Genomic DNA, 27803 nt, shown 5'->3' on the forward strand with positions numbered 1-27803 from the left:
AGCAGATGCTATAATGTTAACATTATGTGGTAAGAACTTCTTAAACTTTTCTTAAGTCATGAATCAATTTCTTAAATCAGCAAAGAGGGAGAATAGATGTTATACTTTTCAAAAATCCTTAATTCTTAACACTGCAGTGAAATAAAAGAAAAATTAAATCACTATTTAACAGATGATTTTTGTAGCTTTGTAGTTTCTACTCTTTGAGTTGGTTTGACTTTTTTTGTGTTTATTGACTGACACAAGAAATTATTCATTAATTATGCTGCGTCTGATTAAGCAAAGTTTTCAACGTTTAAACGTTTATGTAAAATAATTAAATTATTATCAACTTAATAAATCAAAAGTAAAATGCTTATTGACACGATCTTTGAATGATGGGGAAACCACTATTAAACTAAGTGACTGATATAAAAAGTAAACCTGATTTAAATCATATTATGAAATCCAATCGATTTTAAAAATAGGAAAAGGCAAATTTGTATTGAACTACCAATCAGTAATACACTATCAGATACTGTATCTGAAGATACTGAAAAAAATATCTGAAAGTTTCATGAATTGAACGGTGGATACTGTGTAATAATATGAAAAAAGGAAATGGCACAATCACAAAAGTCGATTTGTAATTTTCATATGCTCAAAACACTGTATCATTTTTCATATGAGAAACGGATTCCAATTTTGTTTGATATATCTGTATGCAGTTTATTTATGTGCTTCAAGATTTTTATATGTTTATCAGATAAAATAAAGAATGTTCTTTGCTTGTTTTTTAAATCGCATGCTGGTACTGTAATTTACGTAGAATGGAAGCCATTTTATATCTTATCAGCCTGTTCTTTACCATCTGTATTAACATAAGCTGGTATCCATTAAAATAAAATGGTGAAACCATCAGCCACCAGTTATATTCTTGTCTCTTCATTACATTCCTAAAAGACTCTTTTAAGGAATAAGACTAGATTTTGTCAATAGTCTATAACTATAAAAGGTAACTAAATACAACAAATACCTTTGAACCATCCAAGCACTTCTTTATGAATATTAAATACATTAACATGCATACAGTAAGAACTAGTTGTAAAACTAATAAAAATAAGTAAGTAAAGTAATAAGTATAAATATATAAGTAGTAAGTAAAGATAAGTGTGTAAGTAAATAAGGCAAAATAAGAATTGTGAGAAAATATTACTAAATTCAACGACATCGTATAAAGTAGCGCTAAATGAAGCATTTCAGTTCCTTATTATAAGTTTTTATTCCAGTTTATATTTTAAATATTTCTGGAGTAGCTATAATATTTCGGCAATTATAATTTAAGAAATTATTTTTGAGTATAAGAATTTTGTTTAAAATTAAATCAAATTAGAATTTTTACTCTTCAGTAACTACATATGCTCCATTTTCAGGTATTTTAGAGAAGAAATAAAACTTGTACCATTAGGTAGTAATTAGAATATCCTGATTAAAAACACAATAGTAAAAAAGGGTTGTAATTATCATAACAAAACAAAATAACAAAAGCAAATACATATATGTAACATATATTTTATACAGACGATATATTGCTACTTTAGATTTCGCCTGACATAGAAAAGATTAATTCAATTCATAACTTTTTAAAAACATTTTTGAAGAATAAAAATGAATTATTTTTCTTGTTGTTTTGGCTTGGTCACTCGCGCAATATTTTTGCAACTATTTTTATAATGTTCTTTTGATATAGACAATTTACAATTGAAAATCTGTTTCCATTTCTAAATATAGCCTTAATATTAATTAGTAATAAATATACTCGTCATTGTTCGGAATTTAAATACTTAAACGTAAAAACTAATTTTGTATAAATTATTATAATACACACAATATTTTTTATATATATCACTTAATTAATTACCTTAGATCCCTGGTTACTTTTAATCGATTGAAAATTAAACAGATATCAATATTTTTCTTTCAATTTCTTTAGGCAGCATTAAATTTCTACTTTAAATTAAGGAAAAAAATCAAAAGATATGTAAAAATAATGATATAATAAATTAGATTCACTGCTAATGTATTTCAAAATCGTCTGCGTTAAAAAATTAAAAAGATTAATAAAAAATTAATAAAAATTACAAAGCAAGAAGTTTTGTATCACTGAAAAGGTAAATTTTAAAATTTTAAAATGGCATTAAAATATATCTTACAAGATACTTTTCTAAGAATTTGCCGCTGGAAAACTTCAACACTTCAGTTAATTTATAATTGATTAACTACTGAATTAATTTTCGCATTTTCAAAAGTTTATATTTTTTTTCTTGTCTTAAAAAGATTTCTTGCCTTAAATAATTTCTCTCTTGTCTTAAAATTGTCGAGTTTGGACCTAGAGTACTCAAATTTTTATTTTAGGGGGTCACGCACCTGGGCGTCTTTGCTGTTTATTGTACAGTTTTAGAATTTTAAACATCTTTTTACTGACAGATTGTATCAGAGATTTGACAGAACTACTTTTAGTCAGCAGATACATACCAAATTTCATTTCGTTGGAGTTTCTAATTATTGTGCTCTCCCACTTATCAATATACAGATGGATAGACAGTCAGTTCCTTGACGAATTGGTCAGAGTTTGATACGGATGTACACTTTAGATACTTAACTATTAGAAGTTGGATACATTATAAAAACTTGATACATCTTATAACTATTATGATTACTTGCTATCAGATAGACAGGTAAACAAAATTTGTGAATAAATTTCGCTTCAAATGTAATACAAATCAATAACTTTGATGTAAAGGTTACATATAAAATATCCTCCTTCTAATTCAAAGCGTTTTTGAGTTACTATGTTTACACACAGACAGACAGACATGTATCTTTCCAAAAATGTGTTTTTCTGATCTCATGGAGATTGGAAATGTAGAAATTTCTTGAAGTCTCGGAGTCGAATTTTTCTACGATGAAAATGTTTAGTCGTATACTAGAATATAAATATTTTCATTTTTATAACGCTTTTCATTCTTTTCTTTTTTTTCCTTTATTTTCTTTCCTTGTTTTATTCGCTTCGCCACGTTTCGAAATTAATACAAAGGATATTTTGCTCTTCAAATAGTGCTTTGAAAAAAAAGAGCTTTGGATGAAAGCTTTTACAATAATAAAGTCAAACAATTTAAATAGAATGAAAAAACTAAAATTATTGGAAGAATTGTTAGAAAATTCGTTGCTAAAAGCATCATGAAAAGGGTAAATTGGTTTAAAAATTCTTTTTCATGTTTATAATTGGAGGCATTTTTTTCTTATTCTGAATAAAAAAAGCAATGACTTCATCGGTGAATTAATTTTCTTTATTTTTCAGTGTTCATAATGCAGGCTATAATTCCACTGAAAGAAGGTAAAAAGAGCACATTTCAACTGAAATTCAATAAATAAATGCAAAACAAATATCCAAATGGGTCTCTGCATTATTATATCCGATTCTTAAATTATTTTTTAGATCTCACATTTGAATAAATTTTAGAAAAATGTACGAAAATATGGCCCTGGAAATTGTTTCTTTTGCTTTATTTAAGAACTCCTTTTCATAATAATTTAAAATTTGATTTATATTTTTGAATAAAGAAAAGATGCTTATTTTTTTTTCGCAATCAGTTTGAATAAATTATCTTTAAAAATTTAGAGCGAGCATTATATTTTAATTTATCTTTTATTTATATTTAATGCTTGTGTTAGGAATAAAATTTAATTATTTATTTTTAAGAATTTTGGATTTGCTAGTAGTTCTTTTGTTGCCATTGTATGAAAAGAAGTTTGAATAAAACTTACTCTTAATTTCTTTGATGCCTGTGTTGCATAATAAAAATAAATCAAATTTAACTCTGTTTATGCAAAAATATGCGACTGGAAGCTTTGGAAATCAATTTAGCTTTTGAAAAGAATTATAAACCGTTTCCTTATTTCAGAATTACAAAAAACTTTTTTTTACTTTACCAAATTAGAATAATGTTTAAATTATTGAGATAAATAGAAAATATGAACAAATCGTAAACTATTTTATTTTTGCTATTTCTGCTGCCTTTTATTCTATTTTTCACACGTCAAGATTTTTATTAGTTTGTTACACATTTTCCAGTTAGTTCGCATGCTAAATATAATTTTATTTATTTCAGGATTTTTTTGCCATGCAATATTGCCTTTGTCTTTGATTATGTATTTGATTTAATTTATATTATTTTATTATTATTTATTATTATATCATTATTATTTTATTATTATTTATTTAATTTAATTTATATTATTTTATTATTATTTATTATTATATTATTATTATTTTATTATTATTTATTTAATTTAATTTATATTATTAAGCACATAGTTAATTTTAATTTGAAAACTAAAACGCATTTAGGACCATCGAAAACTCAAATCTTAAAAGATGTTTCTTTTTCTTATTAAAAATATTTTTGTCTTAAATATGCAAAGCATAATCAAAACTTTAATTCGCTGTTTCATTAACATTAGCGGATGTATGGTGATACTGTCTTGCTCCACCAATAAGGATCTTCTTCTCTAACAATAATTTTTTCTCTCATAAAATACTCTTATCCAATGGCATTGTTATTTGATTCAGTTTTCTCACAGACACAGAAAGAAAGCATATTTCGCATAGTCCCTTTAACTAGAAAGGAAAGCTTTTGGGATACATATGTTATTCTAAATTCTCTCATATTCTATAGCTTGGCCGTAAAGCCCCATCCTTATTTTTTACATGGTCAAAGCTACAAATAATTTTTAAAAATCTAGTTATTAAAGCACAAAAAAAAATGCATGACCAAGCAGTTTATTTATGTATGTAATAAATGGCTTTTTATATGCAAGTTATAATTATCATATTATATCTGAATTCTTTCGAATAAGCGAAAAACTACTTCTATGTTACTTTTTGCAAGAAAGTTAAACAAATTGAACAATGTCTGAAAGATAAAAAAAGAATATAAGGCGGATATAAAAGAATACAAAATGACCATAATGAAATAGTTAACAAATTAAACTATGGTTTATTTGATTATTTACTTAGGATTCACTTCAAAAGTGTTGTAAGAAAATTATTCAGATGATGAGTAAAAAAATCGAATTGTGTTCAAGTCAAAGTAAAACATGTAACTCTAATCAGAGTAATTTTTTATGATCCTCAGACTGCTTGAAAAATTGAAAAAACATTTATGTTGACAAAAAATATTATTAGAAATGTAAAAACCTAAAAGATATCTCTTACTTTTTTTCCCGATTTTATTTTGTTGTCATATTAGATTTTTAAAATAAATGTTTCAATTGAACTTATTAAAAAACAGTAAAAAAACTTTTGGTTTTTGTCACTCTTTATTCTATATAATGACCCCAAGTTTTTTAGCCATTTTATTTCTAATGACGAATTCCAAGAACAAAAGGTTTCATTTAAGGATAGTGTTCTTGGACTTCTTTCGTCGGGACCGACTTAACTCCTGTGTCTTCTTTTTTCTGTCGCGACATTTCAAGCCTTTTCTTCTCCGAATAAACATTTTTGTATTTAAAGCAGGAATAAAAGTAATTTTTTTTTCTATTCTGTAATGCATACTTGATCACTTTCAACTTCACGCTTCAGTGCTGACTCTTATGTCTGTTGTTCTTCATTTTCTTTTCAGGAGAATAATGTACTCCGAAGATGCTGAAACATTCCGTTGCCATGGATGCAAAGCCCATATTAATGCTTCACATCAAATATTTACAAACATGAGCTCCGAATGCTGGGAAGCAAGATTCCGCCTTCAACTGAAGTCGCTTCCTGTCATTATGTTTCCAGAGTTTTTTGTATCTCTTGAATTTAATGGAAAATTATGACTTGTTTCTTTTTTTCAATTCATACTCCAAATCTTTTAGTCTGAAACATTTTATAATGCAACAAAATTTCTAGGAAGATTCTAGAAAAAAGAATATCAGAAAAGTGATTTTGAAAGAAAAAAGATTTGGTTCTTTTAAATTTGATTCTAAAGATTTAAATAATAGAGTTATAAATACAAAGAGTAGCCATTCTTATCAAAGCACGACCATAAATAATTTAAAATCTTTTTCAAACAATTTGATTTAAGATCTTAAAGAATATTAATACACTGACTCACAAGTTGAAGAATGAAATATCATGTCTTAATGTGCCATATAAAACAAAATTTGTTACCATATACGTCCGTTTCAACTATTTGCTAAAAAAATTTTAAAGAAATTTTATGTGATTGCATTGAAAAGAGTTTCGAGAAATTGGATGTTATTAAATTAGTAACTTTTATAATCTGAACATCTACAATGAACATCAAATAGTTTATTAAGATTTTCATTGCTTTCGATTCCTTTTTCTTCTCAATGAGATGATGCCTTTTACATATTTAAGGAAAGTTTTTATGAAAGAATTTGTTGCTCTTATAATACAGTCAATATAAAAATTCAAATCAAATTATTTCAAGTTGCCACTCTTTCGAAAGCATTAGATTCTTCACTTGGCAAGAAAGATAAGAGATTTGAATATGTGATGACACGTCAGACAGAAGGTTTGGTTATTTATAATGGAAAACAATAAGAACGAGACTGCACACGAAAATGCCAATTCCCAACCATCACCAACGTCAGAGTCCAATATCATCAACAACCAACTCCCATCCAACACGCAGGCGCAGAAAATCGCTCAAGTATCGAGCAAGCGAAAAACTCCAAGGTACCTGCAAAATGCATCCATTAAGCTTCTCACACATCCAGTTGACAAAAACATTGTATGGAGCTTCCTAATATCTATAATTTTCGCTGCCATATCTGTTCTCACTGGATTTCCAACAGTCATTGTGCTTGTTTGGTTCCTTTTCATAGCTCTTGTGGCGAGGATTCTCATCGCCAAATGCTCCATTTACCGAAGACTGAACAGAGAACATAACGACATCGAAAGAAACCAAAACCAGAATGAGAGTCCACAGGATGTTTGCATTACAGCCGATAACTTCGCACGTCCTCCAGAGTCCCTATGGCTACATGACACTAGCTTTAATCTATACATCGCGCATTGCCTTTTCTTTCTCGAATCAGGATTCAGCTGTGCCAAGCTTCAAGAGTTGATAAAGCTTAGAATTTTGAACCAAACCAATGAAGAAGGTTGGCCGGCTTTTCCCAGATTCATCCAAAAGATTGTGCCCGTCTGTAGTGGTTATTATTGGATGGACGATAACAACTTCTCACTGGACAACCATATATATGAAGAAAAGAAGGACATAAAGTCCAACGAGGAACTCCAAAATCATCTAAATGAACTCATGTGCCAACCTTTGCCTCTGTCCAAACCTCTGTGGGAAATCAGACTCATCAAGGATTTTGGTAAAAACAAAGATACTGTTCTTGTAATTAGAATCCATCAAGCTGTCAGTGACGCTATCACATTGATCTTGATTCTGGCCAATTATCTGTCCGATAACCAACAACTTTTAAAGCTCAGGACTAGGTTTGGGTCGGCCACCTTTTTCTTGAACTTGTTCCGAGCCTTGTTCGTCGCACCTCTTACGTTCCTCGGATGGCTTTTGTTTAGAAAAAGAGACTACAACTTCTTCAATCGGCGTCACAAGCCGCAGAATAGAGTAGTAGCGTGGTCGAATAATATCAAGTTTTCGAAGGTTTTGAGGATCAAACAGGTGATGAGATGTAGCATGAATGATGTTTTTGTGTCTGCAGCTTCCGGCGCCGTCAGAGCTTATTTCACTAGACACGGAATTCGCAACCCACCAAACGTAACGGTAAGTTTTTCAATATATTTCATTTATGCTCATTTATTCCGATTCATGTCCTGTCCTAATAAAATAAACAGCACAGTATACATTGAAGATGTATTTATAAAGGTCGTGATTAATTTAGAGAGTTTCCTTAAGAATTCAGGGTTATTCAAAACAATTGTCCAGATTACAAATGGCCAGAATTTCCTTCTCAACAACAATAGAAACGAATAATCTGAAGACAATATAAAGAAAAGTTTTTTTTTGAGTAAGAAATAATTGCCTTACTTTAACTTCGCTTATTCACATGAGTAACATACTAGCATGATCAATTTCACAGCCATTTAAATCATTCTCTGTATATACCTTCAATTCGTTCACTGTTGCAAACAAAAAAATATACCCAAAGGGATAAAATAATGCTAAATACTAAAGCAATAATAATAAATACTAAAGCATATTCAGATAAAATGAAAACCTGCGAAGTAATTTTAGAAGATTTGGATAGCCATTTTCATATCATGTATGTAGATTTTGAAGACTCTTCAATGTCATCGAAAGTATTAGTCGTATTATGTCCGTCCAGAACAACATAGAGCGATTACTATCTACAAAATAGAGCTTCTTTTAATCCATTTCTACTATATTCAAACTTTTCAATTTCTTGGTTATGAAATCTACAAAGGGAATTAAATATGTTGACCTCGATATTTTAACAAAAGTCCACATTTCTACCTTCTTAAGTCTGGAAAAACACATGTTTGAAATTATGGTCTGCTTGTAAACATAATAACTAATAGACGATTAAATTTAGCATGGGGTCTTAACGAAAAAGCAAAACAAAATTCTAGAAGCCTGTCAAATTTTTAAATTTTGTCAAATATTTCAGTTTGGCTATCGGAATACAAAACAACACGATAATTACAAAACATAAAGAGATGGATGAATAGCATCTGGTATACAGACTTAACTATCTAAAGTTTAGATCCATATCCAATTTTGAATTAAATTCGTCAAAAAGTTGGTTATTTGGCAGTCTGCACTTTTCCATCGCATATAAACATAATTATATGCAATATTATTCATATAATATTTCTAAAATTAAAATTTTGCCTCAAAATATTATTTCAATCATTTGATGAAAAGGCGTAAAGCACTCGATATGTTTACAACATTTTTTTTTACTTACGTTTTTCATTACTAAGCACAGGCAGGGATCATTAACATGGCATCTATTCAGTATCCGTGTTGTTGTTGTTTCTTATGGCACTTGCCATGGACAAGCCCGCTGTTTACGAAGACAGCGGTTTTTTTTTAAGCCGGTGGGAGAGCGCCTCTTGTTTTTGATAACAGCGCCATCTGAGGCAACAAGTCACGACCTTTTTACGGGGCTCACTCGTCCACACGTCGCAATTTAGACCTGAATCAGAGAATGATCACCCCTAATATAGTACCCCCAATGGTATTACTCTCGACATGGAGGACTTTGTGACCACGACAGATTTATACACGCGTCAGCCACCAAGCATGGTTCGAAATCGCAACCAAAGAGACGCGAATCCAACGCTCTACCAACCAGGTTATCCCGGCCTCATTAGTATCCGTTAATGCTATGTATAAAACTCTATTTCTTACCATGAAATTAATTGCTAATTCGTAGCAAAAGTTAAAAAATAAGAATAAGAAAACACTCGTTGCTTTTACAAAGTGTGGGGAATTTTTTTATTGAAATGAATTTACATAAAATTTCCGAATTCCTCTTCGTAATTCTGTTGCTTAGTGATATAATTCAAGTAAAAACCCGGTTAATTAATTTCACATTCGAATTTTTATTTAGTAGCTCCTTTTTCTACAAATGTAATATGTGTCTTTAAAGCCGACATTAATAATGATGTAACGCTTTCCAACGTTTGACGCTTCATAATTTGTAGTATGACTTATGAAGTGTATTTGTAGTGTGACTTATGAACTTCAACTTCAAGAATCTAAACATTCGCTTCGGAACATGTGGCGATGGTCGATCTCTAACATTGGAGTCAATCGAAATCTCGAATATTCGAAACAAACCCCACGTTTGTGTGTTAATCATTTTGCAGGTAATCATTTCAATAATCAATTTACACCTAGCTTTTAGATTAAATAACCTGGAAGAGATAATACCACAACGGCAACAGCAACAATAGCCCACTCAAATTGTGAAACTTTGAATGAAGTTTAATTGGATCAAATAGTAGAAACTCTCGTCTCTACAACTGAATAATTTTATTCAAACGTTGGATAAAATGTCTGAGTAAAGGGTGGATTCAAAGTATACTCCCTGCATAAACACGATTCATCAATTTAAAAAATGGATAGACATAATTTTAAAAAAATTTCTTCATTATGCAATTTTTGTAATCTTATTCTTATTTTAGCAACACCGATTATAATAGAGATACAGAGAACATAGAATCAGATATTAAAAATTATAATCAAGCTGAATGAAAATATCTGAAATCATTGCAAAATGTTAATTTTTTCCCTATTTCGTCTTTCACAACAATGAACATTATTCTATTTTTTTCCTTTACTCTATTTCCATTCATAAAATCATAGAATATGCATAACGAAGTCTAAAATGAAGTCAGGATTTCATTAGCATTTGAATAGTAAAATCTTAGATATAAAAAGGGAGAGATTTCGTTTGGGGGACATCTGCATTTTAAAAAGTGACAGCATCGCGTACATATTTATGCCATTTTAATTCCGATTTTTATTTTTAAAAGAGCATATTTCTTTATTTCGCTCTTTATGTTTCGTGGCGACTACTTAAAAATAGCCAAAGTTCATTTGTTTAAGTTTTCTTTTTTCAAGAAATATTGTATATTTATGGTGGTATGTTGACAAAAAATATGAGGACTTGAATTTTCGAAATAAAATATTGCCATTTCGAAATTTTACAGCATTTAATAAAGCCTAAACACATTTTAAAATAATATTTCAAATAAATAGCTTTGAGATATACTTCCATTTTTTCTTTTGAAAAATATCATCTTATTAATTTTAAGAGAATATCAAAATATTTGCTCTGTGTAGTTTTTTGTTGTTGTTTTTTAACGTATAGGTAGTTTACTCTAATATTGGCTAAATAATTAATTTTTAAATAGCTAGATATGGGCATATATTTCTAATTGGAAAAGTGATATTACTTTAAGCGAAAAGAAATATTTCTGAGTTATTTGAATCAATAATGTAATGCTAAAATATTACAAAAACTAAATTCTCATGTAATCATCATTCTTATTGGTCCTGTTTAATAAAATAATTTTCATATACTAACATTTTAAACAAAAAATAATGTTCTACTCTTCTACGACAAAGTTTTAAATTTGAACATCATAATTTCAAGCTAAGCAACGGTTCCCAAGTAGCATTTTTCGGACGTAGCATCGGACGTAGTTCGGAAGTAGCATTTTTTCAAAACGGTCATATTAAGAGAAAGTAAAGGAAATGAAAATGAAATTATTTTAATAAATCATTTAAAACAAAAGAAGAGAAAATTGAAATAAAATGTTTGGAAAGTAAATCAAGTCATTCGCCTTATTAATTTTAAGTAATTCTTAATTATTTCATTAACATCACGAACATATATATTTATCGATAATAAATACACGATTTATTTGCTATATGTAAATAATTTGTATTTGGCGATAGTTAATTCGACAGTTGGCGACAGAATTGGCGACAGTTCAAAATATTTAATTTTAATTCAATATTTTGAACAAAATTCCACTAAGCTTTTATAAAAGCTGTAAACTGTTGTTAAAATAATAATTCTTCATTTCATAAATCACTTTTATAACATCAATCATAAACTTAACTTCATAATAACGAATAATGTCATAATTCCGTGCAGCTGTTACTTTTCCATGTCGCCGAAAATTCCTCGTTTGACAAAATTATTTATTAATCTTCTATAGTATATATTAAATTGTGATCCGATATATAATGCATTTCATTATTAACTGTAACCACTCCATCTTTTAAATAAATTGTTCTCGTTCGATACTATTACTTAATCATTAAAAATAATGGAATTCAAGAAAGTTTCCGAAACTGATTGAGAGAAGTAGAATATTACGAAAATGGTTATATTTTATTAAGATTAGATTCACGTCTTGAATTTAAACGATGCCAGTTTTATGTAAGAAAGAATAATTCTCTTTTCGAAATCTGAAAATGGATTATAGAATAATGAATCTGGTTTAGAAAAAAAGAATTTCTATGGTTTCCGTTTCATTAAAATTATTTAAGGAACTTTATTGAATAAGGTTTATTAAATTTATTTGGAAAAAGTAATAGAAATCCATGATGATTTTTATTATTGGATTTTAAGACTTTACTTAAACATAATTTCACTTTAAATAATTTATTATATTATTGTTATTATTATTTTTAATGTTAATTAATTTTAGACATTGAAAATTGATTTAATCGAATCGAGTCTTAAAATAATTCACATATAACTCTGAAATAATTTTAAAAATAAAAAGATGATTATTTTTTACAAATAATGTTTCCTATTGTCCATTTTGTGTTTCTTGAACTCACTTGTATATAAATATAATTGAAAGTATTTTTTGAAAATTAAAAGAAAAGTTGCACGATGACGATAAAACAAAGAATATTACTTTTCCATACTTTTTTATTATTAATTAATTAATTAATGCGAAGGAAATAAAAGAATTTATGATATTTATTTATAAATTATGCTTAAATATACAAAAAGATTCATTTATATGATTTAAATTTTTCATCAAATGAATTGCCAGATACAGAAATTTTATCAATTTTCAAAGCTATGGTTAGAGATATGAGGACCCCTGAGTAACATGATAATTGCTCCCAATCTCTACTAATTACTTATTACACTGAATTATGTTAATTAATTTTTTTTAATTTTAAAAATGTAATATTGAAGATTTCTATGTGAATCATATGAGAAAAAAATAAGAAAAACTTATATTATCAGAACAAAATTGTATTTTTTGTTAGAAACAAAAATACAATAGTGTGTCTTTATATTTTACTCGAATTTCAGAAGCTGATGATCTTTAAAGCAGTCAAATATCACTGATACCTTGCAAGAATTACTAATGCCTTCAGATCTCTCTTAATTTGTCGATACTGCTACATTCAATGGTGGCCTGGTGGTCGGATGTACACAAAAAGATCTCTCTCAATTCGAAAAGCCTATTTTTGAAATTGTGTCTTTCATTCGCTTTGTCTTGCTGTGAAGACGAGTATTAAAAAACACTTTGAATTAGACAATTGAAACTTGATGTTTAGTCTATTATCAAGTTTCTATATTTATATCAAATTTTTGACAAAATAGATTTAGAAGAAATTTATTGCTTATCTGATCAAGGGCAATCGAACACGATAGGCGTAAAATAATAAAGAGTTAGGTAGACCAAATTCAGTACAAAGTTATTTTACCTTTAAATCTGTATCAAATTTTGACCCAAATCCCTCAGTGAATCAATTGCCTATTGATTTGTATACTTGAGTGTATATAAAGGTATTATTAAAAAAAGCGTTAGAAAATCTACTTAGATAAGCGAAATTCATTGTGTAATCTTATCAGTAATTTGTAGATTTTCATGAAAATGTTTCTTTTCAACATTTCATTTATGCATACTCAGTTTAACTGAAATTGTTTACATTGTAAGCCACGAAGCATTTATGAATGGGAAGCTATCATTGTATGTAAAAATGAGTAGGGAAAAGTTTTATACTTTTCTTGTGCTTCCATCCTTCCACATTGGTTCGATCTCATATTCTTCAGATAACAGAAATTTTAGTACTGTTGAGAGTTTATAGTCTTGCGTAGAACGCGTAGTTCCCATGTGATGGAGAGGGAATAACACTTTTATTAGGAAGTAAAAACAAAAATTTTATAGAAACCTTTCCTTTGGATATAGATATGTCCAGCTCTCTCTGCAAAACAGTAGCATCTTTTTCTGGCATCTGATTGTCAATGCCTTTCCATGCCTTTTTTTACTATATGTCTTGCAAAAGCGGTTAACCATTGTATTGTAATAAACTTTAAAGGTAAAGTTTATTACAATACTTATTTAAAAAAAGTTTAACAAGTAAAGTTTATTACAATTCTAATAAATTTTACTTTATTTATTTTATGACTGTCGGGATAATTTTCCCTGACTGTTGATTTCTGAGACAGAGAGTAAGCTAAAAAAAAGAAGAAAGAACAGAATTGGTCGGCAAGGATATTTAAATACTGACTCAGAGAATACATTTTTTCATAATTTTTACTTTCTTATCCAACATCCAGGCGTAGGGGTAGCGCGTCTTCCCCGTGATCAGGGTATCCCGGGTTCGAGTCCCTGTTCAGGCATGGTTGTTCTTCTTCTGTGTTCTAACTGTGAGGTGTATGAATGTGCCCCCTTGTAAAAAGGGGTTGTACAAGCGAATGTGACGCACGAAGTAGCTAAGTCGTACTCTTGGCCCTAGTTGACGCTACTGAAAAAACAAAAGACGCTCACTCGGCTAAAATCGGTGACAGATAACTGTCAGAGGGCTTGTAAAGTGCCACAAGTCACAACACTCAAAAGTATACAGAAAGTATTGTAATTGTCAAAAAATTCGAAATCTTACAAATATCCAAGTTTTAGACTTCCTTGATTTCGAAAAAAATATTTTTGGAAAATGTCTGTCTGTATATATGTGACAAAAATAACACAAAAACGCTTTGAGCTAGACGAATGAAATATGGCAAATCCCATTACACCAAAGTTGCAAATTTCTATCAAATTTTGAAAAAAAAACGTTTTTATTCAATGGAAGTTTGTCTATTTGATTTTCCGGATATAAGCTAACATGATATTTACAAAACGAAGAATAAGATACAATTCGGTATACAATTTTAACGTCTGCCTTATAGGCATCTTTCAAATTTTGAAACAAATCCAACAAAGGGTTGATCGTCTAATAGTCTGTACTTTCAGAAACATGTAAACATGATAATTCAAAAACGCTAAGACTTAAATATTTCAATTTGTTATGGGATTTTGTGACTACAGTCGTATTTCAGTATCAAATTTTGGTTTTAGTCGATTGGGAAAAATTTATTCAAAATACAAATTCGATTTTAGAGTACTATTAACCACCAAAAAAAACTCGCCAAGAATCATCCGATAAATTCAGTAAAAGTACTAAATTCACGCCAAAAGTTAATATTTCTTAACTATTATATACCAATTAGGGATTGCAATACCGGACCAACATTTCAATTCCGGTATTCGGTACTTTTTAAATCTTAATACCGGGATACCGGTTTTAATACCGGTATTAGAAATTTTAGAAAAAGAAAGAAAACACAGATGTTTCTAATAAAACCAGTTTTATTAAAGAGTGTAAATATCACAAAAAAATAATTTGTAACTTATAAATTATAACAATATATAAAGAATCACAAAAAAGTAAAGGAATTTCTTATTTATTTAAATCACAAAAAAAGTGTGAATATCACTATTCAGTCTGGGCTACTATTACAAATTTTTGAATGTGATCTTAAAAAACATAATGCATCAATTGTATTGTCATTAAGCCTGAAAAGTAATTTTGTGTAAAAATGACCAGCTGTCGAAAACGCTCTTTCGGCATCTACGCTAGTTGGTGGTACTGTTAATAATGCATGATATACTTTTTCCAAGTATTTACTTCTAAATCCCTCATCTTCAAATAAATCGATTTCTCGTCGGATGGCTTTGGATATAGCTGATTTCTGTATTGTATTTTGGTTCGTTGAATTTTTTTTTATTTATTTTTTTTATTTATCGCTCATTCTAATTTTTGTTCAAAAGACAATTCCTTTTCACTATCGACAGTAGTGTCATCATAATCTTCGATAACTGAACCGAATTCTTCTGAATGTGGATAGATTTATGGGTAAAAAATTTTAAGAAAATTTAATCTAAACTTAATCAGATTTGAATTGGTTCTTTTCTTTTCTTCTTTTTCATTTTCATTTTTAAAATTATTATAATTATGTAAATACCATAGGACATTTTCTATTTCGGTATGCCTTTCTTCTGTGCGATTTTTCAATGTAATATGTAATTCTTCAGATAGTGATGTGTGTTGCTCTTTCAGTGACTGCAACATGAAATTTATTGTTTCATTAGCTGTTAATAAATTAGAATCTCTCGGACAAAATGCCTCAATTGTCAGTTTTATTGGAAGAAGAGCTGATATAGTTCTGCATATTAAGTCGAATTCACTATCTGAAAAATTAATTTACAGGTTTAAGTCGATTATTGCTTTTTGGATTGAATTTCTCAGTTTCAAAAAACGTTCCATCATTAGGAGTAAACTGTTCCAACGTGTTTTATAATCTAATATTAACATATATTCTGTTTTATTTTCAGTTAATATATATTTTAGTAATATATAATTTTTATAGGGAAACGTTTAAATATCTTAAAATTTTTTTAACTTTATAAAATATAGGAAGCAATTCTGATGATTAATATATTTAATCCTCATTAGCAATACCTTCTTCAACAATTACATTGTCATTATCTTCATTGTCAATATCACTCTCACTCTTACTCTCTTCAAAGTTGGAATCCGAAGTTTCTATATCCACAGTATTTGGATTGTACTGTTCTTCATTTTTTTGGTATAATACATGTATTACTCTTAATTGAATTCCATGAGCATAGCACAATTGCTGATTTGCACCAATCAACTTTCCAACTTTTTTCATAACTGTTTCTCCATCAGTCGTTATGGATACAATATCCTCTTTCGAGGATAATCCATGTTTCACTAATTTAGATTTAAGCAATTAATTAAGCCATTAATTAGCTAATTAATTTCACCCGTTAGGGAGACATAAAAACAAAAACGTATACTATTTTGCTATGTTTGCGATCCCTAAACATATAGTGAAGACAATTTAAAAAAAATTTTAGTAAATACCGAAAAACCGGTATTTAAACTTGTGAATACCGGTATTACAAAATTGTGCAAATGGCTCAAAATACCGGTATTCGGTATCCCGGTATACCGGTATTGCAATCCCTAATACCAATGCCATGCACTGGGTTCTGTGCTTTACTCAAGGTCGAAAATTTTTTGTAGGTAATATCGCCATTATTAGAGAGTATGCGAGAAAGTTTTAGGGAGATCACTGATTGCAAACAAATGTTATTTTCGATTATTTTTCAAAATTTGCTGATGGACCTGCCAAAATACCTACTTTTGGTTAATCTGAGTCTCTTTCTGTCACACACACACACATCCTTCACTATGTCCCTGAAAATAATGCGTACTATATAGGAATTATTGTTGTTGTTTCTGATGCACTTATCATAGACAAGCCCGATGATTAAGTTAGTCTCTTGTTTTTTACAGTAGCGCCATCTAGGATCAAGAGTGCGACTTAGCTACTCACGCGTCACAACCCTTTTAACGGGGCGAACTTCATTCATGCATTTCATTGATTGAACCACAGATCGTAATTTAGACCTGAACCAGAGAACGATCACTTCTGATCCAGTACCCCCAGTGGTATTACTCACGACATGGAGGACTTTGTGACCTCGATATATTTATGCGTGCATCAGCCACCACCACACGGAGAGTCTTCGACTGGTGGGTTCGCACTCACAACCCAAGGGATGCGAATCCAGCGCTCCACCAACCAGAATATCCCGGTCCTATATAGGAATAAATTTCATTATATCGTAATCCATAACATGAAACTAATATTGTGTACTTAGGTGTACTTTCAAAAATTTTCATCTCAGAGAGCAAAAATAAATACTAACAATTTAAACATTTTGTAGATTTGATGAAAGTAATATTTGCAAATACAATTTTGAAACTTGTTTAGCAAAATATCTTCGAGATATTCCATACAAAACTATGTTACATATACATTAAATATATTAGTTCCTTTCCCACATTAATCATATTAATTGAATTTAGACTCCATATTTGCATTTAAAAATGTTTTATATATTTTGATGTATTGTATATTTTATTGCGTTAAATAATTCAATTTTTTTATTAGATTCTTTTCCAAATTTGCTCATTTAAAATAAGCCGAAGTCGAACAATTAGAATGATTGTGATTCAAAAGCTTAGCGTGTTCTAAATTAAGAATAATTGATATGCTCATTTTTTTTCCAAAATTTATCCACAAACATGGTGAAAATAACGATTATCCCTTCTAAATTGTATATAAAATGTTTCTTTTGTTAAATTTTAAACTTTTCGATATTTAATGTTAGAATTCAATTTTTATTTTAAAACCTTCTCCATTCATTTTATCATTTTTTTTCTGTTTAACTTCTGTATGGAAGATTGTTAACCATTCGTAACACACAATATTCCATAATATATAACAAATGCTATATATTAATGAGCCATTAATCGTTAAAATAAAAACTGCTTCATTCTCATTTATGACTAGTCAACAATTATCATTTCCTATATAGCTAAAAGGAGTTGCCATCGATTTCAGTATCTTATATATTCAGTATAATCTTTCAAATGTGCTCAGTTATTAGGTATTCTTATTGAATCGCATTCCTGCTTTTTATTTTGAAAGAAAATCTGTATTTCACCTAAAAATTTAGATTCATTTAATGCATTTTTTTTGTTAATAAAATACGAATGGTCAAAGAAGAATCCGATGAAAATATTTACTAAACGATGTTGATTACAATATTTATTAGATGTTGTAGAACATCAAAATGCACTTCAATGAATGATTTTAAAATCCTTTCATAAATATATGCGATTTCATTTTTATTCTATCACGAACAAAATATTTCATCGCATAATTAAGTTAAAAAATATTTGAAAATACTTCAAAATAATTAAATATTTCGGCAAGAAATTACTGATTTTTATCATCAGCTGCTTCAATTAAATTATCTTTTGGCACCAATCATAACGCCTACCGAACGATTATTTTGAAGTGTTTATGCACAAAAAAATTCAATTATCCGGAAAAATTCATAATTAAAGAAATAACTGAGTGTGAATTTTTTATACATCCGATTTAATCGAATCGGCGGAAATAATTCCTCAAGGCCTCCTTTCTTAAAACGCTGAATGAATTCTTTTATTCAGGAGAATTTTTTTTAGTTCTGGAAAGCGGATTATTTTCGCATTATACGAAGAATTCTTCATTATTCTAGAATGATCTTTGACATTTCAACGGTCGCTGAACCGATTATTTTCTTAAAGCTAAGTCAATACAGAATTGTGTATTAATGAACATTTGTCTCATAAACTATTCCCAGAACGGATGCTTAATATTTAATACTATTCAAAATGCTAAGTGACGCTTTTCTTTCTCTGAATTTAATTTTTTTTTCTTTTCGAATGCCTTTGAATAAATTAAATGAATGCCCATCCGACGATAAATAAGCTAATTAGTCTTTTGAACTGAAGATTTTGAAAAAGTGTTTATGTTTTGTAAAAGACTTCAATTCAATTACAAACGATGTTAAATCAACAATCGCATAAGCCCATTTCTTTGCTAAACATCGATTAAATGAATTATTCTTGACTGTGCATGATATTAATAGCACTTGCCTGAATAAATGGCACTATGAAACAGAATAGAACTACAGCATTATAGAAAAGAATATAGCATTATAGAAAGAATTATAGCTTTGATATATTCAATATAAAATAAAAAATTTTATACAATAAGACATAATTCCTGATTTTTAAAAAATAATGAAATTCAAAAAAACGAAAAACCGAAAAGGCACAGTCAGGCACTGACGAACATTACAGTTAAAGATGTTACAATAAATTATATGATTAATCAAATAATTTTTATGACCGCTTATAGTTCGTATTCTTTTATTTTCTCATATAATGCCCTTCTGCTTAAAGTTCGAATGTTCATTTGCATACGCTGTCACTTTTAAATGTTCTCCTATTATTATATATATTTTCTTAATACGTTTTAAAAATAGAATATAATTTAAAAAGGCGCAATTTTGTCTTGACATAACAAAATAGTTTTATTGAGTATTTACCATTAATGCACGTTGAATGTCAGCATTTCCAGTGCAAGTGAGAAATACTATTTACCAAGTATTTCGAACAAATATTGAGTGGATATGAGAATGCTGACATTTACTGAGAATATCGACATTTGTCAAATATTTGTCTTTCAATATAAGACATATAAAAAAAACGATTACCCATGGTTAAAATAAAATATGTAAATGATACTGTATAGTATTTAGCCCAGCGTTTTCTTTGCAATTGATCTTGATACATCTATACTTTACATATGCATATACCTATAATCATGATCAATTTGTATTTTCCACAGTAGTGAAAAAAAACTTTAATAGCTAAATAAACTGTGCTCTAACTTAAGAACAAATCTCTGTTTCACACAAAACTGCTTTGATTAAGTGCGTTATCGGAGTTTTTTAATTATTAATTATTTAATGCGAAAGAACTTTTGGTTAATTTTTTGATGCAACACGCGATGTGTCAATCAGTTGAGCAATATTGACACCTAAGGCAAAGAAATTCTCTCTGCTATTGGATTAATCATTACACCAATGACTTTTCTACAGGATTTTGAAATTGAAAATCTGTTTCATGACTGCTGCGTGTTTTGTAATATTGCACTTTAAAACTTAGTCAAAGTGATAAAATGGATTTATCGGCTGTTTTGAGAAGTTTTCATATGTTTTTTAAATCATACCTTTTTAATGTAAATCGCTTTTTATGACCAATTTCTAGACCAAATAAACGTCCAAAAAATGAAGATCATTGCTTGTGTATAGCTTATGATCTTATGTAGTTTCAGTATTAAAAAACGTGTTTCCTTTCTAAATACCCAATGGTGATTTTAAGTATTTTGCAGTCTTAGGCAGTGCGCATTATGAGATTCTTCTTTTAGTAAATTATTTAATTTAACATTTCAACATTTATTTCGTATAATCAACAAATTTATTTTAGTTCGATTTTTGAAAAATTAATAATGTGACAGTGTGATTTAAGAATGACAGACGCCGGCTAGCTCAAATACAATTATAGTTAAGATCTAATGAGACAAAACAATTAGATACAACACAATTAAAACATAAAATAATTTAGCGAAATCCTAATGACGCTACATTTCCGACGTCTAGAGGTTCAATACCTGTTTCTCTCTATAGCCGCTAGAGGGCCATCCTTCTATTTGTTACAATGATAATGATTATTTAATCATTTTCTTACTTATGAATAAAATCATGTAAATAGTTTAAAAACATATAAAGAAATTATAAACTTCAAACGAATAGAACAATAAAATATGCTTTCACCAAATCTATAAAGTAAAAAATAATATAACCAATTAAATGAAAAATTAGTAGCCCCCGTATACTATAAATGAGTAATTAATTATACTTTATTTGTTTAATAATGATTTTTATGGTAGATCTAATAATTAATGGCTCATAGTATTTCTATTTTTGATTAATTTAATTAGCATCTAGACTTGTTTTGTTGTTTATTGGCCTGTTTGTGGCCTCCTTCAAGTCACTGGCTCATTCTTTAATCCGCTCCTGTGAATACCTTAATGCTCAAGTCTCCCCAAATTTTAAAAATCTTATAGCATACATTTAAGAGAAGTTTTCAATTCTATACTCACATGTTCAGCTCAAGTTCCTTTATACAAGCATTTGTTTTTAATCCTATAATACTCAATGATTTAATCTGTCAATAACATTTTTATTTTCCTGATTTCAAGTATAATATGTTAATAAATATAATTATTTTAATAATTTTGGTACAATAATTAAATTTCCTGTTTTCAAGTATAATATATTAATAAATATAATTATTTTAATAATTTTGGTACAATAATTAAATTTCCTGTTTTCAAGTTTAATATATTAATAAATATAATTATTTTAATAATTTTGGTACAATAATTAAATTTCCTAATTTCAAGAATAATATATTAATAAATATAATTATTTTAATAATTTTGGTACAATAATTAAATTTCCTGATTTCAAGAATAATATATTAATAAATATAATTATTTTAATAATTTTGGTACAATAATTAAATTTCCTGTTTTCAAGTATAATATATTAATAAATACAGTTATGTTAATAATATTAATAAAATAATTATGTTTGTAACATTAAATATAATTTATAAATATTATTTTTAATACATCCATTTAGAAATAGTACGGAGCAAAATCTTAATCCAGGATTTGAATTTAAACTAAGGATCTACAATAATTTAATAAGGTAAGGAATTATGGCAATAATTCAATAAGGAAGTAAAGGCAATTATTATTATTATTATTTTGAAAAATGACATTATGCGTATCATTTTCAAAATTTTAAAACTAGATATAAAATATGCTTCCTATAACGAATGAATATAGAACTGGTGATATAGAGCACAATCCGACTTAATCTGTTCATTTGTACTGTTGTTGATGTTTCGTATGGGACTTGCCATGGACAAGCCCGCTGTTACGAAGACAGCGATTTTAAGCCGGTAAGGTGAGAGTCTCTTGTTTTTATAGTATCGCCAACTAGGGTCAAGAGTACGACTTTGCTACTCACGCATCACTCATTCGCTTGCACAACCTCTTTTTAAAGGAGGGCACATTCGCACATCTCACAGACAGAAAACGGAAGAACAACCATGCCCAAACCGGGACTCGAACCCAGAACGCCCGGATCACGGGGAAGACGCGCTACCCCTATGTCAGGACCCCGGCTGCTCATTTGTTCTAAACATCCTTAATGGTAAAAAGTTACGTGACACGACTGTTCTCTTCATCTGCAGTGTAATTTTATATTCTTAGTACCAATTCTACTTTCTTATTCCCCATGCAAAAGTAGCAGTTAATTCTAACTTCAGGATGAAGCGATGTGTTTTAAAACGTTTTTATTAACTCGCTTTCTACTCTGTCTATTGGTCTGTTGGATTAGATTGCAAATTTTGCAATCGATTTTAAGCTGATTTTTCCAATGAGCTACAGACTTGAAAATTTAAACATATTTCAAAACTTGATGGCAATGCCATATTGACTACTTTCTTGTTTCTCTGTTTGTTTATTAGGTGCAAACTTTGCAATCGATTAAAAACTTTTATTTTAGACAGATGGCTCTATGCCAAGACGTTAGCTTCTCGGGAATTTTAAAATCGATTGTAATTTCAGATGTATATAAGACTGAAAAGACGAAAATAATTATTTAAATAAAAAAAATTTTTAATATGCCATATTTTTAAAAGGGACTAAAAATTATAAAATAATTTTCCCCAGGCCTACACACATTTACAATATTATAGAGATTATCCTAAAAATGTGTGATTGGGAAGTTTTAAAATTCATTTTTATCGGACTAGGAAAAATTATTTAATATTTTTACTCCATTTTAAAAACATGGTATAATTTTTTTATTTAAATAATTTTTTCAACAACATTTGCTGAATAATTGACATGCTGATAATAAAAATTCAAATACAGAAACCATAATCAATCAGTTCTCCGAATTTATTTTCCAATGTGCTTATCATCGCAGATATCTTAATTTACATATTCCAACAAACGCCGGCGTCCTTGCATAGGGGTAGCGCATCTTCCCCGTGATCTGGGCGTGCCGGGTTCGAATCTCAGTTCGGACATGGTTGTGCTTCATTTGTGTTCTATCTGTGAGGTGTGTGAATGTGCCCCCCTGTAAAAAGGGGTTGTGCAAGCGAATGTGTGAGTGTCATCTTCATATAAGCTAGAAGTCAGGCTTCTGCCCTCGGGTGCTCAGGGGTCTTTACCCTCAGAAGCTACTGCACCCCCTTTCCGTGGTAACGCGGACGCGACGAACATCATTAAACCAAATATTTCATGATAATAAAAAAGAAAAGAAAATTTATTGCAGTTTTACCAAAATAGGAAAAAATACGCGGAACTTCCATCCTTTAGCTTTATACAAAGAATGAGCTTTAATCAAATTATTATCTAGAATAATAGCTTGAATTTTACTAAGACAATGAAGATGATTTTTACAAATTAAACATAAAAAATATTTAAAAATTTGTTAAAGTAGGAAAAAGTTAGATAACAATTAAATATGGTAATAGTAAAAAAATAATTTTTTCAAGGCGAAATGATAATATTTTCGAAAATTATCGCCAAAAAAGCCAAAAAATATTAATTATTTATTTAATTAATTAAAATTCCGGAAAAATCGGTCCAAGCTGTACATTTCCATAAGCAAAGTATATTTAAGTCAAAAATTATTATATATGTAAGTATAACATAAAGTATATTTGGTAACTCAAGGTCAAATGGTGTTTCTTACAGAAAATCAACTGACAGACACACATTCATGTTTATTTTTAGTACGGATACGACTTATCTATTTGCCAAGTATTTGCACAAATTTACAGTATTTATTTTTACTCCTTTCAAATTAAAATAGCTTTTTTTTTTTTGCAAATTGAATCTACTTTGTAATGAATCTGCAGCAAATCATTTTGGCCATGTCAAAAATTGTAGTGCAATTCCAAATTGGAAGGTATGCATTTAAAAAATAAGTCCACGAGTCAGTAAATGGATGACTGACGATGTTTATTTCTGTCTTTGGCACCGCGTTAATAACAGCTCCGTTTTTTAAAAAAAGCAAATATAAAGCAAACAGGAAATGCTTTTACTGCATCGTAAATCATGAAGATTCACTCACCTCTTATCAGTCAATTACAGAAGTACAATGGACTCAAGATGCAGTAGCCACTAACGGATTCGATGAAATGAGGCACTATACTGAACGATCACAATAAATCTTTCTTAATATCTGAATGACCTCCTCCTGTTATTGTGACCGATATAGATGCGGTAGTTACAAGGAAGATATTAAATTCCAAGAATCGAAAGCTGGAGGAAATTTGTTATTTACAGTTATGGGGCCTATTTATATGATTTCATAGTCACGTGATAAACGTAAATGCGCATGTCAGCTTGTTTTATTGATGGTTGTAATAACATCAGATTCATTTTTATTCTATAAAATAGGCAATGGATGCCAAAATTAAACACTTATCTATTGGACTTTTTTTATTATCTAGTTAGGTGAGATTTTCCATTTGGGGCATTTGTTGCCTTACTGGTTGAAATAAGAATTCATAGAATACTTGTATTTTATTTGCTTTTTTGTTTCAATCAAATTATCGCATCTTTGAATAATTTTGAGTACAGATTATAAATTTGTGAAGGTAAATGTCTGTAGACGGACGGACGCTACTATTAAGAAGTTAAAACGAAGAGGAGATTTATATTTGTATCATATGAAAGATAAGTTTTAAAGAGTGATGCACTAATTGCGTACAATAATCTTTAAAATTTTTTACCATCATAATGCATTTGAAATTTTAAACCCAATTACTATTGAAAATATTTTAGTTATTCAGATTAAATAAATTATTCTTAATAATTTATTAAGAAAGTCGAACTAAATATTAAAAGAGTATTTGCTTGTTGTCTTAAAGAATTATTCTTAAGTCAACTATCAATTATTTTATAAAGCTGCAGATATTTCATAAGCTTATTATAAACTAAACGTTTCTCGCAATCTGATGGTTCGCCAGAGATGTTGGCTATATTTCATTTCTGTTATGTTGTTTACATATGAGCCGTTTATTTTGAAAGTGGGGCAAGTCCATTTTTGAAAAAAAAAATGGAGATAATGGTAGTTATAGATAAAACTTGTTATGATCTTTTTATGCGTAAACAATTTAAAGCAAAAAAAAAATCAGATTCTAGTATTTTGGAGATGGCAGTTTTAGCTCTTAACAGCATTGAAAATCTGCTTATTTTGAAAGTGGTGCAAGTCCATCTGAGATTGAAATTATTTTTGACCGAATATATTACGGCAAAATTTAGCTCCGGTTGCTGTATGGTGGAGCAAAAGTGGCCGTTTGATATCATGTCTGAAATCTAGGGTGTTTCTACCTATCTATCTTTGATAATGAAAATCGGAGGTTGAACAGTGTTTCATAAATAATAAAAAGTATATCTTAATTTTGTGTTTCGATAATAATATGTTTACTTCCAACACCGATTGTTCAGTCCAGAGGCAATGAAATAAATATCATTGACCACAAAATTTGGTTGTCAGGGCATTCAATTTTATGGAACGATCGTAATTTTGGAGTGGTAGAACTGGCAATCCGGAAAATTAGTTCCTTGTATATTCCCCAGGATTACTATAAAATAATACGAAATTGTCGAAAATATAATAAATGTTTAATACATGAAAAAAAAAAACACGGATATTTATTTTCTACCCAACCTCTGAAGAAAGCGGTTTTAAAAAGAAATAAAAATACCGATGGAGAAACCGTGAATTGTTTAACTATACGCTAGATCAGATTTACAAGGGATACACCATACAAAATGTTCAACAAAACTTCGATAGGACGAGATGCTGAATTTAAAATTATCGATTTAACACCACAACGAAGAAGACTAAAAATAATTTTTTATGTATGAAAAAAAGGAGATCTATTACATCTGAAAAATGCAAGGACATGATGGATTTATTACGATATATATAACTCCTGTTTATCATAAACATTTTAAAACGTTGAATCCTGAATAAAATTGAATTTAATTATACCTACCTATAAACTGAAAATATATAATTGCGGTTAAATTCTTAATAAAACTGAATTGTTTTCTTTTTGTTATGTTATGTTTTCTACAAGAATATTCTTTGTTTTATTTCACTTTTTATCAAATGAATAAATAATTATAAATTTTTGAATGGTATTTTCTTTTTATTATTAATGTAACTGAAATATTTCCCAATTAAATGAACGTTTACAATATTTCATTAATTCTGAAAGTGAGGCAAGTCCATTTAGTTATGATAAAATTCTCATTTTTTTAGTCAGCACTGTAAACACTATTGGATTATAAACTTACATTACCTGGTACCACAAAATACAAAAAATATATCTATTAATACTTAACAATATTTTTAAATTTATTGAAATGCAAACCTTTAAATATCTCGCAATAACAAAAAATGGACTTGCCCCATTTTCAAAATAAATGGCTCATATAACTTTCTTTATTGATAACATAAGCAATTTTATTGATTCAAGACTAATTTTTAATATAATTGGTAGAGCCCATTCAACTGGTCAGTAATGGGGAATGTATATGGTGTAAACTTTAATTGATAACTGAATAAAACTAAGGCGCATTTCCAGACTGTAAAAGAGGGAATAACAGAGATGACTTATAGAAGAGCAGCCTTATACTTAAAAAAAACTTATTTAAGAAATTTGGTTCCAGTATTCAACAATGGGGTTTACTGTTAATAGAATTAATAATAATCCTAATTTTGAACTCCCTCCTCACCATAAAGTTATACCAAATATGAATTTGAAATTTCAATAATAATTTATTCGAGTAAATGGGTCTTGGTTATTGCAATTAAATAATATAAATAATGAAGAACTTTCAAGCAGGATTCTTAATTCCATATTAAAATTTTAAAGAAATGTTTAAAAATTAAGATCAAAATGATACAATACTTTTAATAATTTAATTTGAAAATTGCTCATCTCCAATATGTCATTCATGTTTAATAAAGAATAAGACATTCAATTAATATCAAAATTTTGATATTTATTTTCTTGGTGAAAAACAAGCAGTTTTGCAAAACCAACAGAAGAAAACACAATAGTGATCTATAATTGAAAATTAACTATCAGAAATTTTCCTGCGACTGTTATAAAAAAAGTATTTAAACTCTCAATGCGCAGCACTTTTAATATCTCAATGCTTTGCTGACCAACGATTAAAAATACATTGATTTTTTAAGTTTTCTAGTGATGGGATATTACACTGCCATAGTCTATTGAACTATAAAACTTTCCTCTAAATAACTAGACAAGCATCAAAAGCAAACTATTGATTAATAACCCTAGACGAAAAAAGATTGGCAGTGGTCATTGTATCAAGAAAATAAA

At 28.8% G+C, this 27803-nt stretch overlaps 1 protein-coding gene across 2 annotated transcripts in view; it reads left to right on the plus strand.

Moving 5' to 3' along the window:
• The window catches only part of LOC129963409 (uncharacterized), a 156989-nt gene that overhangs the window by 67558 nt on the left and 61628 nt on the right, over positions 1-27803 (plus strand). For both annotated transcript variants that reach the window (XM_056077761.1, XM_056077763.1), the window contains exon 2: positions 5664-7784. In XM_056077761.1, the coding sequence (XP_055933736.1) occupies positions 6576-7784 (1209 nt within the window). In that variant the 5' untranslated portion in view covers positions 5664-6575. The remainder of the gene's footprint in view (positions 1-5663; positions 7785-27803) is intronic.

The sequence above is a fragment of the Argiope bruennichi genome, chromosome 3, assembly GCF_947563725.1.
Source record: "Argiope bruennichi chromosome 3, qqArgBrue1.1, whole genome shotgun sequence".
NCBI classification, from domain to species: Eukaryota; Metazoa; Arthropoda; class Arachnida; order Araneae; family Araneidae; genus Argiope; species Argiope bruennichi.